This window comes from Seriola dumerili, unplaced genomic scaffold (genome assembly GCF_002260705.1).
Source record: "Seriola dumerili isolate Sdu_G_001 unplaced genomic scaffold, Sdu_1.0 BDQW01000291.1, whole genome shotgun sequence".
NCBI classification, from domain to species: Eukaryota; Metazoa; Chordata; class Actinopteri; order Carangiformes; family Carangidae; genus Seriola; species Seriola dumerili.
In genome coordinates, this window is record NW_019174546.1 from 3966862 (window position 1) to 3990164 (window position 23303).

At 40.7% G+C, this 23303-nt stretch overlaps 1 protein-coding gene across 3 annotated transcripts; it reads right to left on the reverse strand.

The window, feature by feature from the left end:
• Positions 1-125: 125 nt before the first annotated feature.
• On the reverse strand, positions 126-22681 carry LOC111231233 (phosphatidate phosphatase LPIN2-like). 3 transcript variants are annotated; one of them, XM_022758275.1, is made up of 20 exons: positions 22524-22681; positions 15922-16122; positions 11600-11695; positions 10599-10963; positions 10403-10510; positions 10177-10303; positions 9751-10084; positions 9558-9657; positions 9210-9397; positions 8595-8688; positions 8436-8505; positions 8231-8323; positions 8021-8103; positions 7645-7792; positions 7098-7246; positions 6110-6196; positions 5454-5606; positions 4292-4406; positions 3352-3455; positions 126-2645 (listed from the first exon to the last, which is right to left on the reverse strand). In XM_022758275.1, the coding sequence occupies exons 2-20, from the start codon at positions 16111-16113 to the stop codon at positions 2501-2503; spliced, it is 2751 nt and encodes a 916-aa protein (XP_022613996.1). In that variant the 5' UTR covers positions 16114-16122; positions 22524-22681; the 3' UTR covers positions 126-2500. The 3 variants fall into 3 exon arrangements, with proteins under 3 accessions (XP_022613996.1, XP_022613995.1, XP_022613994.1); XM_022758274.1 differs by lacking the exon at positions 22524-22681 and adding an exon at positions 18942-19217 and having other exon boundaries at positions 10599-10960; XM_022758273.1 differs by lacking the exon at positions 22524-22681 and adding an exon at positions 18942-19217.
• Between the last annotated feature and the right edge of the window lie 622 nt (positions 22682-23303).

A 23303-nucleotide genomic window follows, 5' to 3' on the forward strand; every position in this document is an offset into this window, starting at 1 on the left:
ATTATCACAAAAACATCGGTGTTACAGAATGAATGCAGAAACACTTCAGCCAAATAATGACGACTGATATCTGGATGGCGATCTGGATGTAGCGCTCATCGTCAATTGTGCTTTTTTTTTTTTTCTTTTTTTTCCTCCATTAAATGGTTTTGTCTGTCATGTCTCGCTCCTGCTCCTTTATGATTTTTAGCCCTCGCTAGCACATCCCATCATCTTACAGTTACACTCGTGCTGGAGGTATGATCCATGTCTGTGGAGTGGCACATCTGCCCACAATTGTTTTCCTAAAACTTAAGCACATGATGCCAGAGAAGCACTTCAAAAAGCTTCCTGTACACAGTCAAGTATTTCCTGTTTATTTTCCAAAACAAGACCCAATGGCTCTTCCTCTTTTCACCAGAGGTATAAGATCAGTCATTTCTTTGCCCCCCCCAACACACACACACACACACACACACACACACACACACACACACACACACACACACACACACACACACACACAGGTTAAGAGGTGACTGTGATACTACCTGTTCAGCACCACAAAAAAACATTATTTTGTTTTTAAGTCCCACATTTTGCCTTGCAACCAACAAATAAACAAACACCTTTCAACAGTTACTTACATTGACATATTTCAGAATAGCTGATTTGTCTGTGGTGTCAGAGGGTCACTCACACAACTAAGAGGTAAAACTACAAGTCTTCATCCTGCAGTAATTGCATACTCTGGTCTACTGTCTACAAAGACCTTTAGAGAAGTGCATGCGGGTGAGAGGTGTGCTGAGTTGTAAGTCTGCGTCTCTTGGTGCAGCTTAGACAAAAGTGCGTTGGATAAGTCTTGGTAAAGCCACTGGGGGAACATAAGCAAAGGGTGCATGATCCTGTCACCCCAACAGCAGCAGTACTCAGTGATTAGGTATGCACACACATACGCGCACACACGCACACACTTGCATCATCCCGCAGTCATCCCACAAGCCACGTCACAAACGGAAATCCTTCATTTTAAGCTCTTTTTTAGATCTGCTTATTTCCACTGTTCCAACTCAAGCGCTATCTTTACATTTACACACATATTGTAATACAAAAGCTGCGGATTCTGAGGTTTGCTCAGGAATGTGTATGTGCATTACATGTTGAAAGCATCACTGTAAAACAAGGAATACAGGTCATGGTGAAAATGGTGTACAGGACTTACAAAAAAAAAGTTCATACAAGGCCGAGCAGTTACTGTTAAGTGCATGTTAACCTGTGACCAATACAAAATACCGATTTGAAGTATTTCCACATTGCATCTGTGATAAATGACTTTTTCAGACAAGCAAAGGCATCACAATAGAAATCAATAACTTAAACATATCAATTATCATAAATAATGACTGCATTCTTAACAAAACACACTTGATTCGCCAGAGCTTGAATAACAAAATAAACATTAAAATAACAGCAAGACAATAAATCATGAAGCTGCTTCATTTTGTTGTTTTTTTAAGTCACACCTAACTGTGCATCTTCACATACTTGTTGCCAAAAGTATGTCCCAAGTACAACCTTGAATATTAACAGTACCAAACATGCCTCCGAAAGTTGTCAGGTCTCCAGGGAAAAAGTGGCCACCAGCACTGAGCTAATAACCACAGTCTGTCCAGAGTGTGAGGAACAAAGCTGAACACCTACGGTAGCTCTCTTGTTCTTTTCTACAGTAGGTTGTTGGAAATTGAACAGTGTGAATGGTTCATTGTTGGTGTAGTCTGTTATTTGCCAGCCACTATCACTGTTTTACTTATTTTTTTTAGAACGTAATAAAGCCTCCAAATAAAAGCTGGAATCCTGCATCTAGGCAAACATAGCAAAATATTTCCGGTGCCCTGTGTTAATTGCTTATCCTGTTTTAATTAACAGTGTCTTTTTCGCTTTGAATATTTCATTTCACTTCCTTAGGGTGTTCAGAAAATGTGAAAATAAAAAAGTAATTCAAGAAAACTTCCTTCTGCACAGCCCAGGCTCTAGTGCAAAGGGCTACTGCCTCGTGTCGGGCTTCTGTCGCTCCCCTGATGGTAAAAGCAGATCTTCCTCTCTGCTAGAAGTTATAGAGAAAAGAGATGTATCTCCGATCTCTTTCCCTGTACAGTGATGGGGACTGAAGAGGAGTGCCTGCTGGGTCAGGATGCCTTCACAGGCATGCGGAAAGATGATAATTTAGTTGGTGATTAGTCTCTTGTCTCCCAGGGATGAGATGTTTCAGCAATTTTTCCATTAGGGTTTACTGTTCTGGAGATAACTTCCACTTAACTCTCATGGGTACTTACAGTGAACCAACTTTTTTTGTGTTTATGGTCATAACCCTGTTACTGTGTCACACTCATTGTAGAGTTGTGTATGTCTGAGTACTATGGAGGGAAGTTGGGGTTCCAGTCCACGTGTTTTCCTGGAGATGCATTCAAGTGCACAGTCAAGTCACATGTATATGTATACCTGGGTATCCATATGTGCTGGATCAGAGCAGTTCATCCGGGTTGATGTCTGGTATGGGCTGTCTCCAGTAACAGAAAGAGCTGTACTCTGGCATGACAAAGGCCTCGTTCTGCTCTTTGCTCAGCAGCGGGAACACATGCTCCACCAGCTCACTAAGCCTGCCGTAGCTATGGAGGAGAAGCCGAGATCAGAGAGACAGAGTGAAAGACAGAAAAGAAGGGATAGAGCGATAGAGAACACAAATCAGAGTTAAATAATGAAATCAGAATTAATATCTATATATATATTAATATACTATATATATAAATTCTGAATGTGTTAGCAAACAGTTCCTACTTACACATCCATAAAACACTGCGCAACATCAGCATTCATTTGAAATTGTGTTTTTGGCCAGCTGATGAATCTTGGTCTAATATCGACTCTCCTTTTAGCTTAGTTTTCATTTCTATCAATTCCTGGGGGACATATCTGATTCTTTAGCTGCTAAATGCTCCACTATGTTCACGAGCTAGTCTCTAACCTTGCCTGTCTGCTGTTGGGGGCTGTGCAGGAAGCATATGGTCAGTTAAACAGTGAACCAAAACAGTAAAGCTGCGTTTCTAAAGCCAAAATAAAGAGCTGAAAGATGCTAAAGCACTCCATAAAGCCGTGTAGAACTGCAGAGTTGCATGATAAATTTCTATGGGTTCCTCACTACAACTACAACCCTTTCACATTACACAAAGTATTTTGGTTGATTGCTAACATAAAATATTGATTAGTGCAGCTTTAAGCAAATATTTCCCCTCCTTTAAAATATCCTATTCAGTGGATATGTTACAGTACTAATTTATACACATATATTTCGCACTCATAAGTTTATGTACTTACGATGACTTGTTGCCCTTGGTCTGCTCCTGGATCAGCTCTCCCTTGGGGTTAACTGTGAAGATCCTACACACAGGAACTCCTACCTCCTTATAGGCAAACACATCCTGCATGGAGACATGATGTTCAAAGAATTGATCTGTGATCCAAATGTAAACAAAATAGTAGCGACTGAAATCAAAAACACAGGACTAGTAACACTCCCAAATTTAAGCCAATGATTATACGTTTATGTTTAAAAGCAGGTTTCTAACACCAAACAACTTGTATTTTCATGTATGACAAGTTAAAAAGAAATCATTAAATCCTATATTTTTCTCATTTTCTCCTCTTACATAAAGGATAAAAAAACTCATAGGGTCATTAAAAGACATTTGAGATGAGAACACACTTAGTCAATTATGTAATTTGTGGAAAGTAGCATACACAATACACACTGACAAAGTGTGTTAATAACATTAACCACAGACTTCCTCTTTGTGTTCCACCTAATGAACGTAATGGTAATATTTCTAGACTGAATGTTTTGCTAGAGCAGGACTGTGTGTGTGTGTGTGTGTGTGTGTGTGTGTGTGTGTGTGTGTGTGTGTGTGTTATTTTTTTGTTTTGTATGTTTTGGCGACCGTTAGAGGCAGACAGAGGTTTGATGGGTAACCCACTGCTTCATCTGGGTGTTGGTGTTTATGCAGCTGAAGACAGGACGCTGTGCCTGGCTTGAGCTCCCTTCCACAGACAAAATCACATGGGACCATACTCCGCCAGTGACCTCAGCTCAGATTCAGCCCATTACTGAATTCATATGTTTGTGTCTGCTAATTGATAGCCAAAGTGTCATGCAGATCTTACAATACATCATGACTACATCGACTTCTGGAAAACACAGCTCACTGCCATGTAAGAGCGAGGGCCGGAGTCTGACATCTTCAAACATCCATTAACTCACATTAGTTCTATTCCCAAAGGCGGCATAGAATGGCTGCTTGTTATGCTGGAACAGATTCTTGATGTCTGTAAGGCATTCAATCTTGAAGATCTCTGGTTTCTTCTCGATGACCTCCCTGAAGGAAACAGACAGATTGATTAGAGTGAAACATATATGCATGTCTTTACCATGGATCAAGAGTTAACTTGGCCAAATACATCTTTAGATTCTCTCAAAGATCTTTCTCTTACACAAACAGTATGTAGACATTTGATATACGGTGCAAAACATTTAAAACACATATAAGTTTCATATAGCTTTTCTGGTGGAAGTCAAAATTCTAGGATAGTAGGCGTATTTCTGTTACATGTAAATGAAATTAAGTTCAGTTATAATATTGTTTCATGTGTATTTGAGTTGAGGGAGGAGCTGGGCACAATAATTTAGCAATGCCAAAAAGCCACATGACATTTAAGCCCACAAAAAGCTACAGCTCTACCAGTATGTGTGGGTGTTATGGTTGTTTAATTAATTTGACTTTAAAACATCACATCACAATTGGTCTGGATAACTATTGCAGAGCTCCATAAGACACAACCCAAGTTGCATCTTATGGAGCAACATTGATTCTCTGCTAAATTGTGCAAGGAATACAAAATAACTTGGAATAAGCTGCTTCGATTTTCGATGGTAAGAAATGTAGACAAATGGCAGCCAGCTCCCATAAATTTCCATCCACAGCTCAGTGCTACACAGACATAAAAACATAAAATAAATCTAAACAAACAGCAACAAAATGCTGAACAAGAGTATATTTCTAGAAGCTGATGACAAAGCTAGCAACACAGTTAACACATATCTAGTTTAGTTTAGTTTAGAAATTAATGAACTGGAGTTTTCTGTAACTTTAACAGCCTCTGCGTAGGCTTGTTGTAATGAATGAGGATATGGAGATATGGAGAGTGTGTAGGATTCTGAGTCAGAGAAACTTGGGGATATTTAATGTGAAATTCAGTTAGCAGAAAAAAAGGATTTTACTTTTATGGGAGATAAACACGGAGTGGTTTGAAAAATAAATAGCGATTTGGGGGTAAGGGGGATTTGATGTATACAATGACTGCTGGTAATAAGAAGTATCTGGCTTTAAGACACAGAAACTGGTAGCCATTTACAATGTACATACCTGTGGAAGGCAGAGAAGAGGCTGCTGGGAGACAGCATGAGAGGTCCCCGGGGCAGGATGGTGCCTCCATCATTGACCCACTGCAGGTAACCTCTTGTCATGTCAGCCATGCCAATAGCCCGAGCTGAGCAGTACAAGAACTTGTAGCCATTCCTGCCAGAGGGGAGAGTGGTGGTTAATGGCTGCTCAAATACACTTTAATATCATGACCCTCATTAGCAACTACTAAGAATAGCACTTTAATTAGATCAGTGATACTGGTTGCTTTCATAATGTGCAGAAGTAATACCAATTTAATGAAAATTTTACTGTGGAAAAATTCTATTTAATTATTATTACTGCTCACTGTCACTATAGGCCATTTCCTTCTATGTGTGTTAAATTTTCTATTGTCTCCATGACTAAAGCAGCAAAGTCAGGTCAAGATTTAAGTGTTAACTCACAAGAGGAAGTAAAAGTGATGTGGAGTTTCATGGTGTTTTTAGTTGTCTGTATAATATTTAAACTTACTGAGTCATCCACCTCAAAGCACCCCACGCAAACATTGGAAGAAAACATCAACCGCATAGAGCTGTTTGGGAATCAAACCCAGACAGTGCTAATCACTGACCAGCCATTCATCCTTCCTCTGTGATTAATCAATGTTGTGCACTTACTCAGCTACTGAGTGGTAGAGCTTGGCAATGCCTTGGTGGGTCCAATCCTTCCCCAACTGTGGCAGGATCTGTCCAAACACATCTGACCTAAAACATTAAAACAAACATATATTAATGACATAAAGACGGGGATATCCCCATCTGCCACATCCCTGACAAACAGGCTCAAAACAACCACAGCAGATGTACGACAAGAGTCAGAGAAAGCATACGCATGAAAGAAAAAAGCCGATCAGTAGTACCGGCTCTTCAAAAGAGGTCACATAAAGCACCATAACTACTTTACCATTCATCATAAATACAGAACATAATGGACTGCACTCCACTAATGAGGATTACTGGCCCATAGGGGAAGTACTGTCTCAACCTAAGCTCATGATGGTGTGTGCTTACAGGCTGAAATGTAAATGGGCTCATTATAGCCCCCGCGCTCTTTGCCCTGATACACAAAGAAAGCCACATGTCACAGGTTGGCCTGAGGGGTCACAGAGACAATAAGCTGCGGTCAAACCGGACCTGTTTGATGTTGACCACCTATGAACCTCACAAAGAGTGAGCATCAAAAAGGAAGCAGATATCAGTTTTGTGTCAAATGAGACGAAACTGGCTTAAAGCTAATTGAAAGGCTTTAATTAATATTTGCTCTGTGAGAGGGACTTGAACATGTTGCTCCAAAAACTGCACAAAATGTCTAAGAAGGGAAACCAAATTAACTATAAAAGGCATTCATCATAATTCTCGCTACATGATCCAATGTTCTGTAATATTCTAAGTCACTGTTCAGTGAACAGCTAGTCATCAAATAAGAAGCCTCATTTCACAGTATATGGGTAATTCATAGACACGAAGAACTTATATAAATAGCATCACACCTCTACAGATGCTTGCTAATGCATGAATTTCTTCCTTAAATAATAATAAAAATGACATCTGACAGTCTGAGCATGCATAAGCAGCTAATGTCACACATCCTGGGGGGGGGGCGTACTTGGTGATGGTGCCATCAATGTCGGAGATAATGACTTTGTCGTCCCAATTCCACAGGTAAATGGTGCCCTCGCAGCGGCATGTGCCCTGGTACTGGGTGGTGATGCTGAACGTCACATCGTTAGGTCCCTCCTTCAGTTTCAGACTTGCCTGGTGACACAAGGAGAACAGTGACCTGGAAAGTCCATTTCATTCACTAACATGTTCCAACAGTGCACTATGCTCCAGTATGAGTTGTTATTACCCCAGCACAATGAACATGTACAGGTCTTTGGAGCCCCCTACAGACTTTAAGTAGAGCGAACACATGTAATTCATAGGTAGCCAGCAGAGGGAGCCCTGAACTACCAAATAAACCCTTTACAGGACAGATCTCATTGAGTACTTTACAACCCATTCTGAAAACCGGCCAAATTTGTATTTCAAAATGAAACCATCCAATGAACTTGCAACTTCACAAACAGAGAATATAATCAAACTAGCCGAATGCTTTACTTTTACAGGTCTGATGATTTTGAGGAAGGAAAACTGCCTAAAAATCTACTTACTATCTGATCAGAAGAGAGGCGTAGTGACTTCCTGTAAGTGTGTGGGCTCGGGTGGTGCTGACCATCTCCTGGCTGCAGTCTCTCTTGACAGGATGCAGCGCTCACCTCCTTGGCCTCTTCATCACTGGATGACTCTCCTGCTTTAGGCCTACAAGGAAACAGCAACAGTTATGGCTATCTATTTACTCTGACATATTACTTTAAGAACACTCTGCTATCTGAAACAAATGTGTATTGAGACTTGACCTATCAACTTCATTTTCTCACAATATAATGTGATTATGCTGTGTTGTGATAAAACAAACACGCCAGAGTTAAGTAAGTTACAGATCTCACTTGACTTGACACACATCAATAAACCCTTGGTATCACTTACGGTAAGACCAGCTTCTCCTGCGACATGGAGGGTCCTTCCTCCTCCAAATGAGACTCCTCCTTGGTTTCAAGCTTTGTCTCTGACTGCAAGAATTAAGGGAAGAAATCCCAGGACAATCAACACGATTAAGAAGGTAAATCTAAAAACACAAGACCTTTTTGTGAGTTCTACTAAAAAAGAAGGTTCTTTTTTATACTTCTGCTTAATTACCTGCTTGATTGTACTATCTGCTCTCTTTCGCCAGAACCACCAGCGGCCTGACTTCTTTGGCATTTTCTCTTTCACCCAGGCCTCCTCTGTAGCCTTGAATAAACAAGACAAGACATTTTAAAATGAGCTAGCTGCCAATTTGCAATGATCCACAGATACTGACTGTACAATACACAGAAGATTTTAAAAATGAAACCTCAATTACCTTTGGTAAATTTTTCTGAAATGCTTGTAGACTTAGAATCAAGGGTGCAGCTAATGTCCAGTTATAATATCTGGGAAGACAGAAATTAGAACTAAATATTGACCATGCACTTACATCTCTTTTGTACACCTCACTTTTGAAATTAAAATCCTCACTTACCTATTTCCTATCTTTACTACCAGGTTGGGGTTATCTATAATTGCTGGATTTTCAGCAAATTCATGATAGGTGATGATATGCTCCATGAATCTCTCTGTAAACACAGAACAGAGAGGGACATTAATTAAAGACAGCAGATGAAAAAATCAGTGGTGCTGAGCCATAAGATCTTTCTTAAAGCCACAAGGTCAGGAAATGGTCAGGAAACCTTTTCTTCCGCCAGCCACAGCAACTGAGGGCTTCTCAGAAACACTTCTAAAGAGTGTTTCTATTTCTAATTTATTGGCACAAAGGGAGATCAGACAGAAGGACAGAGTGGTTGAGAAAGTTGGGATTCAGTCCTAGTAAAATGTCCATGTCCTTAAAAAGAAATGTGGGCACAAGCATTGTTACTGTTAAACATACCAAGCTGATTTTTTGTATAGAAAAGAGCCTCCACCCACAGTGCCAGGACGCCTTCTTATGTGGCTAATATACAGTACGGAAACTTTATTAGCAAGTTATAAAGTTGCATAACAAAGTTAACTGTATGTCTCTACTGGCTGAGGTTAACGTTCCATCTTGCATAAAAGTGCACTTAAGGCTGCATTTCTCATGAGTGTCATTCTGGCATACCTTTGGATATTTCAGCATTTTCTGTGAGGCCTCCACACAGAGAAAGGGTGACGTCAGGGAGGTCACTGGCCGAGTCAGAAAGACACTCTGTCCCACTGTCAGCTGCAGCACTTCCCACCGACTGAGGAGACTGTGAGCCAGAGCGCATCTCTGAGTCCATCCAGTGCTTGGTGGCTGCCTCAGACTCACTGGAGCAACAGAAGAGAACAATATGTCATGATACTTGTCTTTCAGAGGAAAATTTTTTCCTATGTATGTTCAGTTTTAAAATAGATAATTGAGCTTTGTGTTTCTAATTAAAACAGGTCAGGAAGTAAAATTAATTAGGCACTAATTTCATAAGCTAACCTCTTGGGAAAATATCGTGCAGCAACATCAGGTTCAAGTACATTCAGGTCATCTAGGTAGATATCCTCAGGACCCTGATGCTGACTCCTCTTTGGGACACCTGCGTCAAACAACAATTATTTACCATTTAATGAGCTTTCATAATCTGTGATAACTAAAGGTTGGCTAAGAGAGTGAAAGAAAAGAAACTTGCCTTTCTTTTTAGAGGGTGAATCGCTCTGTTGGCTGTTGGAAGGGGTGGAGGTTGCCACATTGGGTGGCAGGACATCCAGGGGCTCTGTGGGGGTTACAGGACTCACGGGGGTTACAGTGCTAACAGATGCAAGAGGAGTCACCGGTGTTACAGTGGTCATAAGAGTGCGTGGCTCGGGCTTGACAATAGTACACATTGAGGAGGCACCACCTCCCTTTTCGATCTCCGGCTCGTTCTCCATGGCCTCAGAGCTGAGGATGACGCGGAAGTGGGTGCTCTCTGATGGGGTGATGGTCACTGTTTTCAGTGGTTCTGGCTTCTCTTTCTTGGTGATCTGAATCACAGATATGAGAAAAAAAAAACATGAATATTAAGGTGAGCGCACTAACAACTATGTTCTTATGAATTTCAATGACAGGTGCTTACCCTGGTTGTTTCTGGAAACTCTCCCCAGGTCCACTGCATGTGGGACTCAGCTCTGAGCAGACTCTCTGAAGGCCTGACCACCAGTTCAGAGTCACTTTTTGGGGAAAAGGCCTGAGACAAACCGTGACTGAAAGGATAGATAAACAAATGCAAACAATCAATAAAACAAGAGTCCATTTACATGCCACACCTTTGCTGATGGCTGTGAGTTCATGTTAATACATACCTGTCATCTGCCGGCCAGTCCCCATCAGACATTGAATAACCATCAAGGTTGTGTCGGGCTGCAGGTAATTTTGGGTCAATGTCACGCATTGTAGTCACTGAAGGTGACCTAAACCCGGGTTGCAAAAGACACATAATAATTAACTCATCTCTCAAAAGATCTTGGCTACAGTTACAGGCACTGACCCTGAACTTACCTAGAGACATGTGCTGCAGCCTCCTCGTCAGAGCTCATCTCCATCTCAAAGATCTCTTCATTTTGCCCAGTGCTGGACATAGCAGCAGTCATAGCAGCAGGTGCGTTAGCAGCAATAGCATTACCAGTAGTGACTGGCATGGGCGGAGTCAGCTCTTCTCTTCGGGGGTCTCCTTTGTGCTTCTTCCTCCGTCTCTTCTTCTTTTTCGTAGTCACGGTGCTGGGAGCAGGAGGCTCAGGGGGATCCTCTGGGTCAGCTGGGTCATCCTCCAGACCTTTTGGTGCCCTGTGCTCCACCTCTGAGATCCAGAAAATGTGACTTTCGGTGGGGATTGGGGAGGTGGCCAGATGGGCAGGGACAATCTGCTGAAGGATCAAGTGAGAGTGCAGGAACGTGAGGCTTAGGAGGTGTTTAAGCAGTGCAAACCAAAGCAGAATTACTCATCCCTAGAGTCGGCATAGTGACTCAAGTCTATTAGAACAGGGTGGTGTCAGTGCTTAGCTGTCACAAAGAGTTGGGAAAGCTTGAGCAACAGGTCAGCAGTCAAATGTAGAAGCTGCAAAACAGGGGAGTGATTATTTCCTCCTTGCCCTACACTTGTTGCTGAAGAATGCTGTAGCCATTAAAATTGTTGTTGGTGTACGGTGTAGTGTGTACAGAAGTGAGGCCAAATCTGTTTTGAACATATGGGTATTGCATTTTCTTCACTGCATTATCTTCAAATTTCCTTGGATAATTATCATATCAGACAATGATGATACTGACTGGATGCAAGCAATATAATAAATCCAACACATCAGAAACCTGGAAATATGTTGTTGTTGATGTATGATTGAATAATAATTCAATATCTCCCTTAACTTTAGCTACTATGCTTCACAATGTACAAAACAAAAAACCTGAATAAAAGTTTGTGTTATTAACCTACAACAGTATTGTTATATCAACTGTGTTTCAAAACGGTCGGCTTCATTCATCTGTGTAGTTAGCGAGATGCTTACATTCTGCTGCTCGGATTCCTGGACAAAAAAGGCCTCTCCGTTGTCACCAAGCTTCATGTGCAGGTCAACAGGCTCTCCGTTCACTTCGATGTCAATCTGGAAGAATTTGGCAGAAAGTAAAGCTGATAGCTCTGGACCAATGTGAGAAATGACAAGCTAATGGTAATTGTCAAGTGCTTTCTATGAGGAAATCAAAAATAGGACACTGAAAATGGTGTTTACTAGACTTCTAAACAGCGTGAATGTATCCATCTCAGAGTCTGATTTAGCATTTTTAATTGATTGAAAAACAAATTGCATCTTGTTTTGTAACACGTCCAACATTTTGTCAGGTCACATGGAAGACCTGTGGCTACTTAGAGCATCTTTCTCTCAAGGCTTTACAGAGCCTTATAAATGTATGGGCCCTCAGGGCTTGCATTTTGTGGAGCCTGCCAATAGAACAGGGCCATTCATGTTTGCCAGGCAAGCCCCCAGTGGACCTGAGGCCATTCAGAAACTTGACACCACAAAAGCAAAAACCAGGTCACGTCTGGAAGAGACTACAAAGGAGACAGACTTTGACTCACAAGTGCTCTGCCCATGTCTGACAAACCTGAAACCAAATCATCAATATTAATTCTCTACCAATGGCCACCACTCTAATCTCAGCAGCCTCAAGATTTAATTTCACCCCCTCAGGGTTGCTAAGGGGAATTTATGTGAGATGAGTGAAGGCTGGGGATTTCAATACCCAATTAATAATGAGACAGAATAAATGAGGGTCCTCTTCAGCCTTTCACAGTCAGCGACAGGTTACATTCACTGCAGTGGTTGAATTGTGGCTTTGTCAACATGATGCTGGATTACTAGAAGGCAATGAATGCCTGTTGAAATGAAAGAGGACCTATTATGGCCATTTTAAGTGTTAATCATTTCATTCTTGGTGTCGACTAAACAAGATTTCCATGCTTTAATGTTCTGAAAAGACATTAGTTTTCTTCTGCTGTACATTTTATACTGTACTCTCCTCACGCTCTGTCTGAAATGCTCTGTTAGAGCTCAGGGCTCTTAAGGCCCCCCTCCTCCCTCTGGAGCTGGAGCCCACTGTGCTCTGATTGGTCAGTTTGCCAGCAACTACCATGGCAACGACACGTTCTGCACGTCTTGTGTAAACAAACTTCAGATGACAATATTCATAACTTGGAATATATATATATATATAAAAGAAACCCTTTTGGTTGTTTTTATGTGAGGACACCTGCGGACTAAAGGAATATAAATAACGGAGGAACAGACAAACAGGCCACAGGTAGGGAGTCTCCACCGCTTCACCTCCAGGTGGTTTACGATGCCGGTAAATCTGAATGAATTTAACGTTGGTGGGCATAGTCAGTGAAAACTCAGCGGTTAAACTGTGGATCATTTATCTGAGCTAATGAGGTAGCCTACAGCAACGTTTAAGCATTTATATCTTTGCTATGCTGCTTCCTACTAACATGATCAGGTCGCGATCCGGGCGAGGTAAAGCGGGTGATGATGCGTCTAACTGTGCGTGGTTTCTGAAGCAGTCCCCCTTGATGTGCGGACTCACATTATAATGTTTGGAGCAGTGGAGAACCGTGGAAAAATAAAGCAGATTTCTGAAGGAAATTAAGAACACTGTCTTTTCAGCATGGCTACAAAACTAATGAAAACTCTTCAACATAAGTAGTTATGCGCTGGGCTTTGTTTGGGGGCATGCCAAGCTTGCAGGTGGGCAGCACCAAGAGAAGTACTGACGTCAATAGGACAAGGAACTAATGTCTGGACCCCCAACAAGGCGTTTCATACAAAGGAGAAAATTGGGTTTTTACCCTGACAGAGTTACTCCCTTTGATGGAAACTTTGATCCTTGTGACTCTGGAGACCATTTACATGAACAAAAACCTATATAACACACTATAAGTAAGGAAAAACTAAGAAAAGAATAAAAGGTCCCCTTTAAGGCATAATATTGGGCTATTTCCATCCGACAGCGCCGGCCAAGGTGACTTCTAAAGCTCATATATAGTTCCAAAAAGAAGAACAGAAAACAGAGGAAAAGAAGAAGTATTTATGGGAAGCTGAGATTAGTTTTTATCCCCAATGTTTTTAGAATCTAACAGTACTTTGAAAACATTTCTGGTTGCTAACCAAAGAGACTGCTGTACACACCATCCACAGCCAAACTTTAATTAGTATTTGGCTGGTGACTACAGTCCAATTCCAACTCTGAATTTTTTAAAGTATATGCATGTCAGGAACAAATATCACAGCATTTGTTTGGTCCAGTAATTTCTAAAAAAAAATATATATATACATATATCTAGCAGCAGCCCTCTGGGATCTGATAAGTGATCTCAGGGACACATGCATAACTGTTTGTTACACAACAGCCCTTGTTGAGGCCTCTTTCTTCATGTCTCCTCCCCCTCCCACACATTCAAGTTGTAGAGCTGTTGCCATAGAAACCACTCATTCATTCCTCCCCACCAAATCTATCAGCATTCTGGGTAGGTGGTGAGACAGTGTCAATCCCCCGCAAATCATCATCCACTCTGGTTCACAAGCAAAAAAATAAGCTTTCCTCAAGTCAGAGAACGGCATCATAGTTCTTCTAAGAATAGAAGTCACGGACAAGTTCACAATTCATAGGGATAGGGATCACACATTCAATTATGATCTTTCTAATGTTATACATTAATAATTAATAACTGAATACAAAGGAATATCTGATTATGTATATGTTAAAATAATGTCAATTTCAATCACAAAAAAGGTTGTATTAACAGATGCCAGTGTAGTTCTCCATTACAATCCCACAAGTAGATGTTACATTTTAAAAACCAAAACATTTAGCTTTATACATCTACTTACGCACTACTATTGAAAAGGCTTAATTTGCTCTCATTACCCATCAATTAACCCAAGGTGCTACAAAAATACTGTTTTCTCAAGTGAGGAGTGAGTGCTAAAAATAGCACCATTGTTCCTCGACCATGATTAACTGGATCTTATTTCCAGGCAAGAACATATAGTAACAAGTACTATCACAGGGTGTAGAAAAGAAGCCCAGAACATCCCATGTGTGTTCTGCAAACAAAACCCAAGAATGTGCTGAATGATTCAAAGATGCTCCATTAGGGCTGAACAATTAATCGAAATATTATTAAAATCGCAATATCCAAATGCAGGAGCTGAGATTTTTTTGATAAAAAGGTCAAATGCATCACAACATAACACTACAAATGAACCAAAGAACCAATGAACCAATGTGGTGCAACAGAGATGCCCTGGGCTACAAATCATATTCTGCAGATGTAAGGGAAAATGCTTGTTTGGTGAAGACCCCAGCAAAAGCCCATATATTTTTTTCATTGAAAATGAAATGCAAAAATTACCACTTCCACTAAAGCCCTATCCTCCATTGATGCTATTAATTCTGGCTGGTGCAAAACCTGACTGGCTAACAGGGCAGGTTTTGTTCAGTGAGGCACACAGATGACCCACGGATGTTTTTGTTATTACCGGTACTAATTTGTAAGAACTCAAACTTGAAGTTAAGCCTAGCTTCTTCAAAGTGAAACAAAGCCTCCATAACCTTGATTAAATTTTTATATGGCCTTACACACCCATACATGTCAGGGCACCAATCTCCTCATACCAGCAAGCATGACAGTAGTGCTATCACCTTTTTACTACATTACACTACCAGACTGCAAAAGTGCAGCATTATTCTGACAGTCTGTTTACAGTTTGTGATTGTTTTTTTTCAATATTCATCTATTATCTACATTCAAATTTCATTGAGAGGAAAGCCAATGTGACCACCTATTTGGGGAGATGTCAATCAAGTATATTTTGGACACAAATTCATACACAAAAGGACACACCTGTTTGCCTGATTAGATTAGAACTAGGCAAATAGGTGAAAACACCTGTGACGGTGGATCACTGATATGATTGACTTTCAAGTGAAGCGTTACACTTCAGTAAACTAAAACATAGTTGTCTAGTCACAATCTTATGCAGAAGCCATATTTTTGGATAAATGTTTTGGTTGTCCTCAACACAGATTATACTGTATATGAATTCAAAATATATGAATTAAATGTACACTGTGAAGAATACTTACTACTTTTTCAAAGAAATAACCCATGTTCTATATGGATTGCACTGTGTAGTTTTCTCTCAGCTGTACAGAAAATGTATTTCTGTAGATTCAAAAGCTCAAAAGCTGATTGATACGGAGTTCAGCAGTTTGTCATCACATGACTTAAACATGTCTGGGAAGAGAGGAAAATTAAAGAAATAAAACTTACAATTTTCTCTTTGGAGCGAAGCACACCCAGCTTGCCAAAGCGCACATGAAATGGTGAGCACTGGTAGGTGCCATCTCTCTGGCGGACAACCACAACATCGATGCAGCCCGATAATGTGGCCTGATTAATGCCCTTGTACAGTTCTTTGACGGTCACCAGCACCTGACCTGCCAGCTGGCCCACGTAGTTCATGGTGTCCGCCTGGAGGGGGAAAAGAACAAAATATTAACAGAGTTGAGGGAAGACTGGCACACTGTTGAGAGCAAGAGTCCAGAAGAGGAGACAGTTTTGGCCCTCACAAGTTGTAGAGTTAGAGTTTTCCTCTTGACTTCACTATAGTTCTTTTGGCTTGTTTTCTCTCCTAACTCTCTCCACTCCATCCATTGTTGTCTTTTCTTTTAAGTATCTTCTTCCAGACAGTCTGGCTGCCTCATTTGTCTTTTACTTTCATCCCTCAGCTCCCTCACTGCCTGTTTGCCTGCCCTGTGGTGTCTGTCATCTCCCGACCTGCATACAGGCTGCCAGTGGCACTCTAGTTACCCTGTCACTGGCCGCTGTCCCACATGAGCAACATCAGAGAGGGGGGCTGACAGCTGGGCTGAAACAATGAGAGGAGACAACCTCACACATAGTTCCCACCGCCCTGCTGCCATGAAGGCAGCTGACTTCCTGTTTACATTCATAACCCTCTGCTAAGTACATCAAATACAACAGTACTGTGGCTATAATTATTTGGACTTGGATTAACTCTGCGCATTTTCCTCAAAGCCCTTTTTTGTCACTTGGGACAAGCAGTTTGTGAGATAGTAAATTCTTTTACAAGCAATCTGTCGAAGCTGCTAAATCAGAGAGAAAATTACACACAGGCCAAAGCTAATCATACATACTCATGCAAGCTCTCCAGCCTTCATGTGGCCTCTTTGCTGAATTCACTGAACTGGATAATTTGCAGTCATTTGTGCACTGTGACACAGAGCGAGTGCAACTATTAACTCTGCAAACATGATTTTGGTTTGCTTGGGTCAGGGTCTAGTTTAGTGGGGCTTGTAAACACACTCCCCTGCTGACTTCACTGGGTTTATGTAACCTGAAATGCTCCTATCTCACACTGACCTTTTGTTCAGAGTCTTGCCATGAGAGCAGTGAGGTGGGTGCGGGGGGGTAGGATCGAGAATAGGGGCATTTGTGTAAGGGTGGCATCATGGAATACAGGAAAACACTGTCATGATATTTCGCCCCAAAGAACAGGTTTATGAAAAGATAGGAATAAAATAATCATAATTGCAGGTAACTCTGAATAATTCTCACCCTTTAACCACACAAACACAGGCAAACATGGAAGTCCAACAGCAATCACAGTAAACTGATTGCTCAAAGGGTTGTATTGGGCTTTAGATGATTTCATATGACGCCTTCTGTCAACAACAGGGAGCTATGAATTCTTTCTAAGAACTGAACCCCACATTGGTAGACAAGGAGGAATGAAAAATACAGTTATGCCTAACAGAACACGCAACTTCTGTCTTCCTCCTACCAACATATATTGTGACAACCCGGGTTGTGACACCCCTGCTACAACCCACCTGAGGGTTTGATTAAACTACAGGAAAATTACCAGTTTGCAGAGTTTATACATTTTACTGCCATTTTGTATGGCAGAAGGAATTTCCAAACTTTAATTTAAATTTTAGCGAAAAGCTGCAGTCTATATATATATATATATATACAGACATAACATATATAATAAAACATGAATAAAATCACTGACACGTTTTTAGTCCAATTAAGTTAATAGACAAATAACTTAACAAAGGTTAAACTAGTTCCATACAAGACAAAAGATGCTGCCAGAGCCATCAAAGACAATATTTTTTCAAAAAGAGCACCCCACAAAGTGACTTTGATGAGCAAGGGTGATATTTGTATTTATCTGCACAATCTGTCACAGATTCTTTCAAAAACAGATTATGAGAAATGCTGTTGAACGCAGTGAATGCACACAAAGTGACTCAATAACCAACCAAGTGGATGAAAACTGTAATACATGGATTAAGCTTTCTAACTCAGAGGGGCCAGTGAATACAAACAACAACAACAACAACAACAACAACAACAACAACAACAACAACAACAACAACAACAACAACAACAACAAAAAGCAACACAACATAGCTGCAAAACTATTTCACTGTCAGGGGCAAAATGTACCCATGTGGCATGATGTTGGTCAATTGTATGTATGTTTATATCTCTTTGTGTATATTCTGTATTCCTGGAAATTGAAAACGGTTTTAAGTAAATGATGCACTACATAAATGTGGAGCGATACGAAATTAAGTTTCACTTTTATTTTGACACCACAGAGTAACATACTGGAGGTGCAATAAGTGCTACATTCCTGTCTCCTGGTCTGACACAGTGCTAACACCAAGTGCAGAGATGCATGAAGAAGTCGGTAATAACAAGGCTCTAAACATCTCTAAAAGAGCTTTATTTGATAGTAAATATTCTATATTAAAAACAAAAGGCACCTTTACGCAGGAGCTGTCTGGAACGGCGCCAGTAGGCAGTTATCTGTAACACAGTCACATGTGACAAACATGCTTTACCTGCTGCTAACCATTGTTTTGTTTTTTATCTTCTTTCAATGTCAGCTCTGCAGTAAAAGCACACACAAGCAGCTAAAATGCCAGACTCAAAACTACTATTTAACAGGAGATTTTTGGGATAAGAGGTGATTTGCAGATTAGACAGGTGACGGCCCAGCCTGAATACATTTGACCATCTCAAATACAAATGCTAGTGTATTAGTGTATAAGTTATTCCTTAAAAAAAAAAAGTCTTGAATTTATCCCTAAAACTGACATCATCCTTCTGATTCACTGTGGTCAGGTATCAAGCCTCTAAGCTTATAATAATCACCCAATCTGCCTAGCAACTTGGCAAACAAAACAATAAGAGTGTAGTAGGCCTTCCAGCTCAAGTTGTGACTGACTAAGAGACCTGTCATTGTGACTCACCAGGGACCAAGACGACCTCAGGGACAAGGCCTCATCCTGTTCACTGTTATCTGTTGAGTCCTCTGTGTTGCTTCCCAGGAGCTCACTGTCCCCCCAAGATCTTGGTCTCTTCATCACTGTTAGTGGAGTACCAGCTCTTACTTTATCCACCTCCATTGGGACCAGTGTTTTCCCTTCTCACACCATGATCAAAATGATTTGCTGCCATCCTGAATCCAATCTCAAATATGGCCCACCTAATCACCTTGGAATAACCCTCCCAGGGGTAAATACCAATACGCCGCTATCTCACGCAAGGGTCGATTATGCAACACTGTCATAAACTTTGTCATCCTTTTTCTGAGCTATTCCTTGCAGGACATGCACTTCTGCTCATACAGTCAGCTGACAGGACACAAAGGGTTCAGCCAATGGGATGGCCTCTTTAAGGTGGCCGTATATGGCAGATAAGGGACAGCTATGCAGTGTTTTTCTCCTGATAAGAGTACACGCTGAGGGAAAAGACCAAGCAGTACTCTGCAGCATGACGTTCTTGCACAGTCAGTCACATGTTTGGTACAATCGCTGTTGTGTGTGCTTGTCATTGTGCATGAGTAATCAGGAGGGGGCATTGATTGGCTGCAGAAGTTAACCAATGAGATTTTCAGTGCAGAGGACCTCAACATGTTGGTCGTTTATTGCTTATTACCCTTGAACTTTTTGACATCCTGGACATGTGATTGCAAAGATAAACAGTTGAAAGTCCTGTAAATACTAAAGGGATAATCGCTTCAGGGATTAGCCTCCATTAAATTTCACTACAGCTTGCTTAAATTAGCCCAAGTGCTAATTTAATCATATCTGCACTCAATATGGATAGAGTGGGCACACTCATGTAATTGTAGTCCAAGCAATGATGAATTCCATCATGCTTTTCTCTTCAGGGGGTTCTCTGTGGTCTGACTTTGAGCATCCTCCTGCCTAGTCTAACTCCTAAGTGAATGCCTCAGAAAACATAATGCATGAGGCTCCTTCAAAAAGGCTTCATCCCTACGTTCCCATCTGCTAGGCCTTTTGTAAATACCACCAAAGAAAACACACAGGCCCACTGAGATGAGGGCTGATGGTTCATCATCCCCCTGTGTTAGGGTCTGTTCTTTGTTGCAAGAGCCATGCATAAGTAGGCAAACACTTTCCTTTTAGAAGTGAATTGAGTGGAAAAAAAATAGCACATGACTTTGACTGAGTCACCAAGCAGTAACTGAACACACTAAGCTAGAATGAAAACATTAAAGTCCTCGCCTTTAATAACTACCTACATGTACCATTAAAAATTACAAGAGCAGGCATGTGTATGGTCCTACATACTCTAAATACATAATTATGGTCTACATCTGGAACTATCCCATGCACATTCGCTCTGACTGGGTGACAAAAGAGTCGACTCCTGTGACTGAGCTGGCCAACCAGACCATACAAGGTTCATGTTACACTCTTTCAAGTAGTGGGTTACACCAACCTGCACTGAAATGAGCCTACTTATGACAACCACAACCCCAGACAAACAGTCTGGGGTTGGATTTCATTTTTACACATTCTGCAGTGTAAGACAAAAAAAACCAAAAAAAAAAAAACCACTGCTTTTCATAGCAATGTTGAAATCAATTCAACAATTCAATTCCTTGTTTTCAGCCTTGTGCCTAAAAATCCCTGGCTGCTGTGGATTTGGTGATACAAAAAGTGGAAATGGTGAACTAATTCGGCCATGTAGGACTGACGCTACACTCAATCAGAAGCGATAAGCACTATGAAGTGTTTGTTTCTTTTGATTAAGTAACAGTACAACAAATCCATTATTTACTCACTCTTCCTCAGCTTCAGTATGTGTAGAAAATGGAAATTTAGACAAATGTTTTTGACATTGGGTTAAGTGAAATCTTCCTCACTGAGATTTAATTCAGACTCACTGTGTAAAAATAAGTAAAACCAATGCCAGGGCAGTGAGCCTGCAACTTGAACAGTACACAGCTGCCAGGTTATTAGGTACGCCTATAGTTAATGCATGCATTGCAACATCCCTGCAATAAATCCTACTTTCATAAAGATAATATTGTTCAGTCTTTATTGAAACTATTTTAGAGATGTGTGGATGTAACTTTATGGTAACTTTAGGGGCTGTAATTTTAGGGGTGTTATACTTGTAGTCTGCATTAGAGCTGCAACAGTTACTTATTTTATCTATCAACAATAATTTTTAATAATCAATTAATAATTTTTGTCATTTTTTTGTTTACTGATTCTGCTTTCATATATACCAGGATTTGACACTTTTCTTCATCATTTATGGCAGTAGTCTGAACATTTTGGGGTTTTGAACTATTGGTTAGATAAAACAAGCCATTGAAGAGGAGTACCTTTGGCTCTGGAAAATTCCTACGGTTATTTTTCACACATATATGTAATCAAGAAAATAACAAGCAGAATAGTCGATATTGAAAACTGTTAGTTGCAGCCCTTATCTGCATGACACAGTCCAGTGCAACACCTTGACAAATTACAGCCTCTAAAAAGACCATTATTTTAATGTCTGTAAAACTGTTTCAACAAGAACATTTATGACAGGATTTATTGCTAGACGCCTGTGTTAGTTTTAGCAAAGAAACCAACTTGTGTATGAGTTTCACTGCATTGCTCAGTGAGATGTCATAATGTCGCTGGTTCAAACTATTTGGGTTTTGTGAGGTTACTTCCTATAATAGGGAGGAGAAAAATAAAATGTATCAGTATCAGTGCGGGGGTATCTCACATAACACTTTTACATAATATACCTGAAAAAGTTTTTATCCTATTCTACTGGTAAATTACTGAGGTTCTACTTATTGTTTTCAAAGAAACCACCCACAGGCAGGTGGTGAGGTGGCAGCACTGCGTACAAGCCAAGAGAGAGAGTTCTGTAACTAATTAGAAGCCGTGGATTATCATAACATACAAGCTATATAGCATCAAGCATATTGCTCAAATGTAACGTTAGCCTTAGCTATTCTAGCTAAATATGCTAATTTCAGAGATTAAAGCTGATTGATTGAAAAGTCACCAGTGCACAGTGCTCTAATGTTTCATGAAGAGAAATTGCGGAAATAAACGAACAGAAACAAAAAACAATCAATCTATGTACTGTTAGTTAATGCTTGACAATTCTATAGATTAAAGCTGTAAACAAGCGGAACAGAAACCAGTAGACATGAAAATAAATGAATGGAGTCGGGGCTCAGCTAGCCGTTAGTTAACCTCAGCTAGCTTCAATGTTATCGTTGGGTTTATGTTACCGTTAATACTAAACGGTGAAACGGTAACGAGCTAGAGTCTCTGCTAACGCTGAGTCGCCGGTTTCAATGAAATGTGTATACGTTCATTTTCTATGTGATGAATGAATGTCCAGACCAGTCACTACATGTCTGATTGAAATTAATCCATCGTAGCTAAAAGATGTTAGCCTGCTTACAGGCTAGCTAACATTAGCTGACGGCAGAATCAGAAAAAAACGCACTATCACAGGCAGCTGCTGTGAAATGGGCTGACACCAACCTATTGCTAAGCATTTACCTTTCGGTTACTTCAGCGGGGTGCTGCCGGCGAAGGACGCTGTGGTGTCTTTCAGTGAGTCCCCATATTTTTGCCTGAGAAACTCCTCAGAAGCCTCCTGACGTGTCCGTGTCTGGACCACCGTGGCTGACTGGTGCGGCTGGAAACAGCGAGCTGAAGTTGATGGGACAGGAAGCCGTACGGTGGCGGCGCACTCGCACAGCTGGTGTGATAGGGTTAAACAAGAGTTAAACTGAATCATACTTGCTTGTCACATTTATTTAGTTAGACTTTGTCCTGGACAGCACATCTTAGACGACATTTATTGACGAGAGTGTGAAACGTCAGTGTTAAAAGATAACTCTAAATTACAATAGTTTAACAAGGTTTTCTTCTGTTTATTTATTTATTTTTAATCTCAGTAATGCATCTTTGTTGATCACACCTTGCTGCTGTATATCGTTGCAGTAGGCTACTGCCATCTGACTTTACTATGTATTTTCAAAAAGTAAACGGGGCATGTTTTATGAGAGCAGTCTCACAGGGTATTGAACTGTCTTTAAACCCAGGGAGGTGCAGAACAGGTTTCTCATAAACAAAAAGAGCATGTAGGCCTACTGTGTATATATGACAGTAAACCTCATGAACTTTAAATAACCTATTTATTGATACCTACTTACAGGCAGTATTGATTCTGTCTGGTGTAATGCTTTCAAAAGCCAAATGTTGGTTTGACTAGATCATGAGGCCTATATGGGGCCAGCATGGCTCCAAAACCCATCAGTAGACCGGAGGATCTTT

Bases quoted from the DNA above. Each gene is read 5' to 3' on its own strand.
- LOC111231233 (XM_022758273.1), bottom strand. From the start codon at position 19,097: ATGGAGGTGGATAAAGTAAGAGCTGGTACTCCACTAACAGTGATGAAG. The intron at 9,658-9,750 runs GCAAGTTTCTTT...TGTTTGACGCAG, and splicing joins TTCACCCTCTAAAAAGAAAG to GTGTCCCAAAGAGGAGTCAG. The intron at 8,104-8,230 runs GTAATTAAGCAG...TAATTCTTGCAG, and splicing joins CAGATAGTACAATCAAGCAG to TCAGAGACAAAGCTTGAAAC.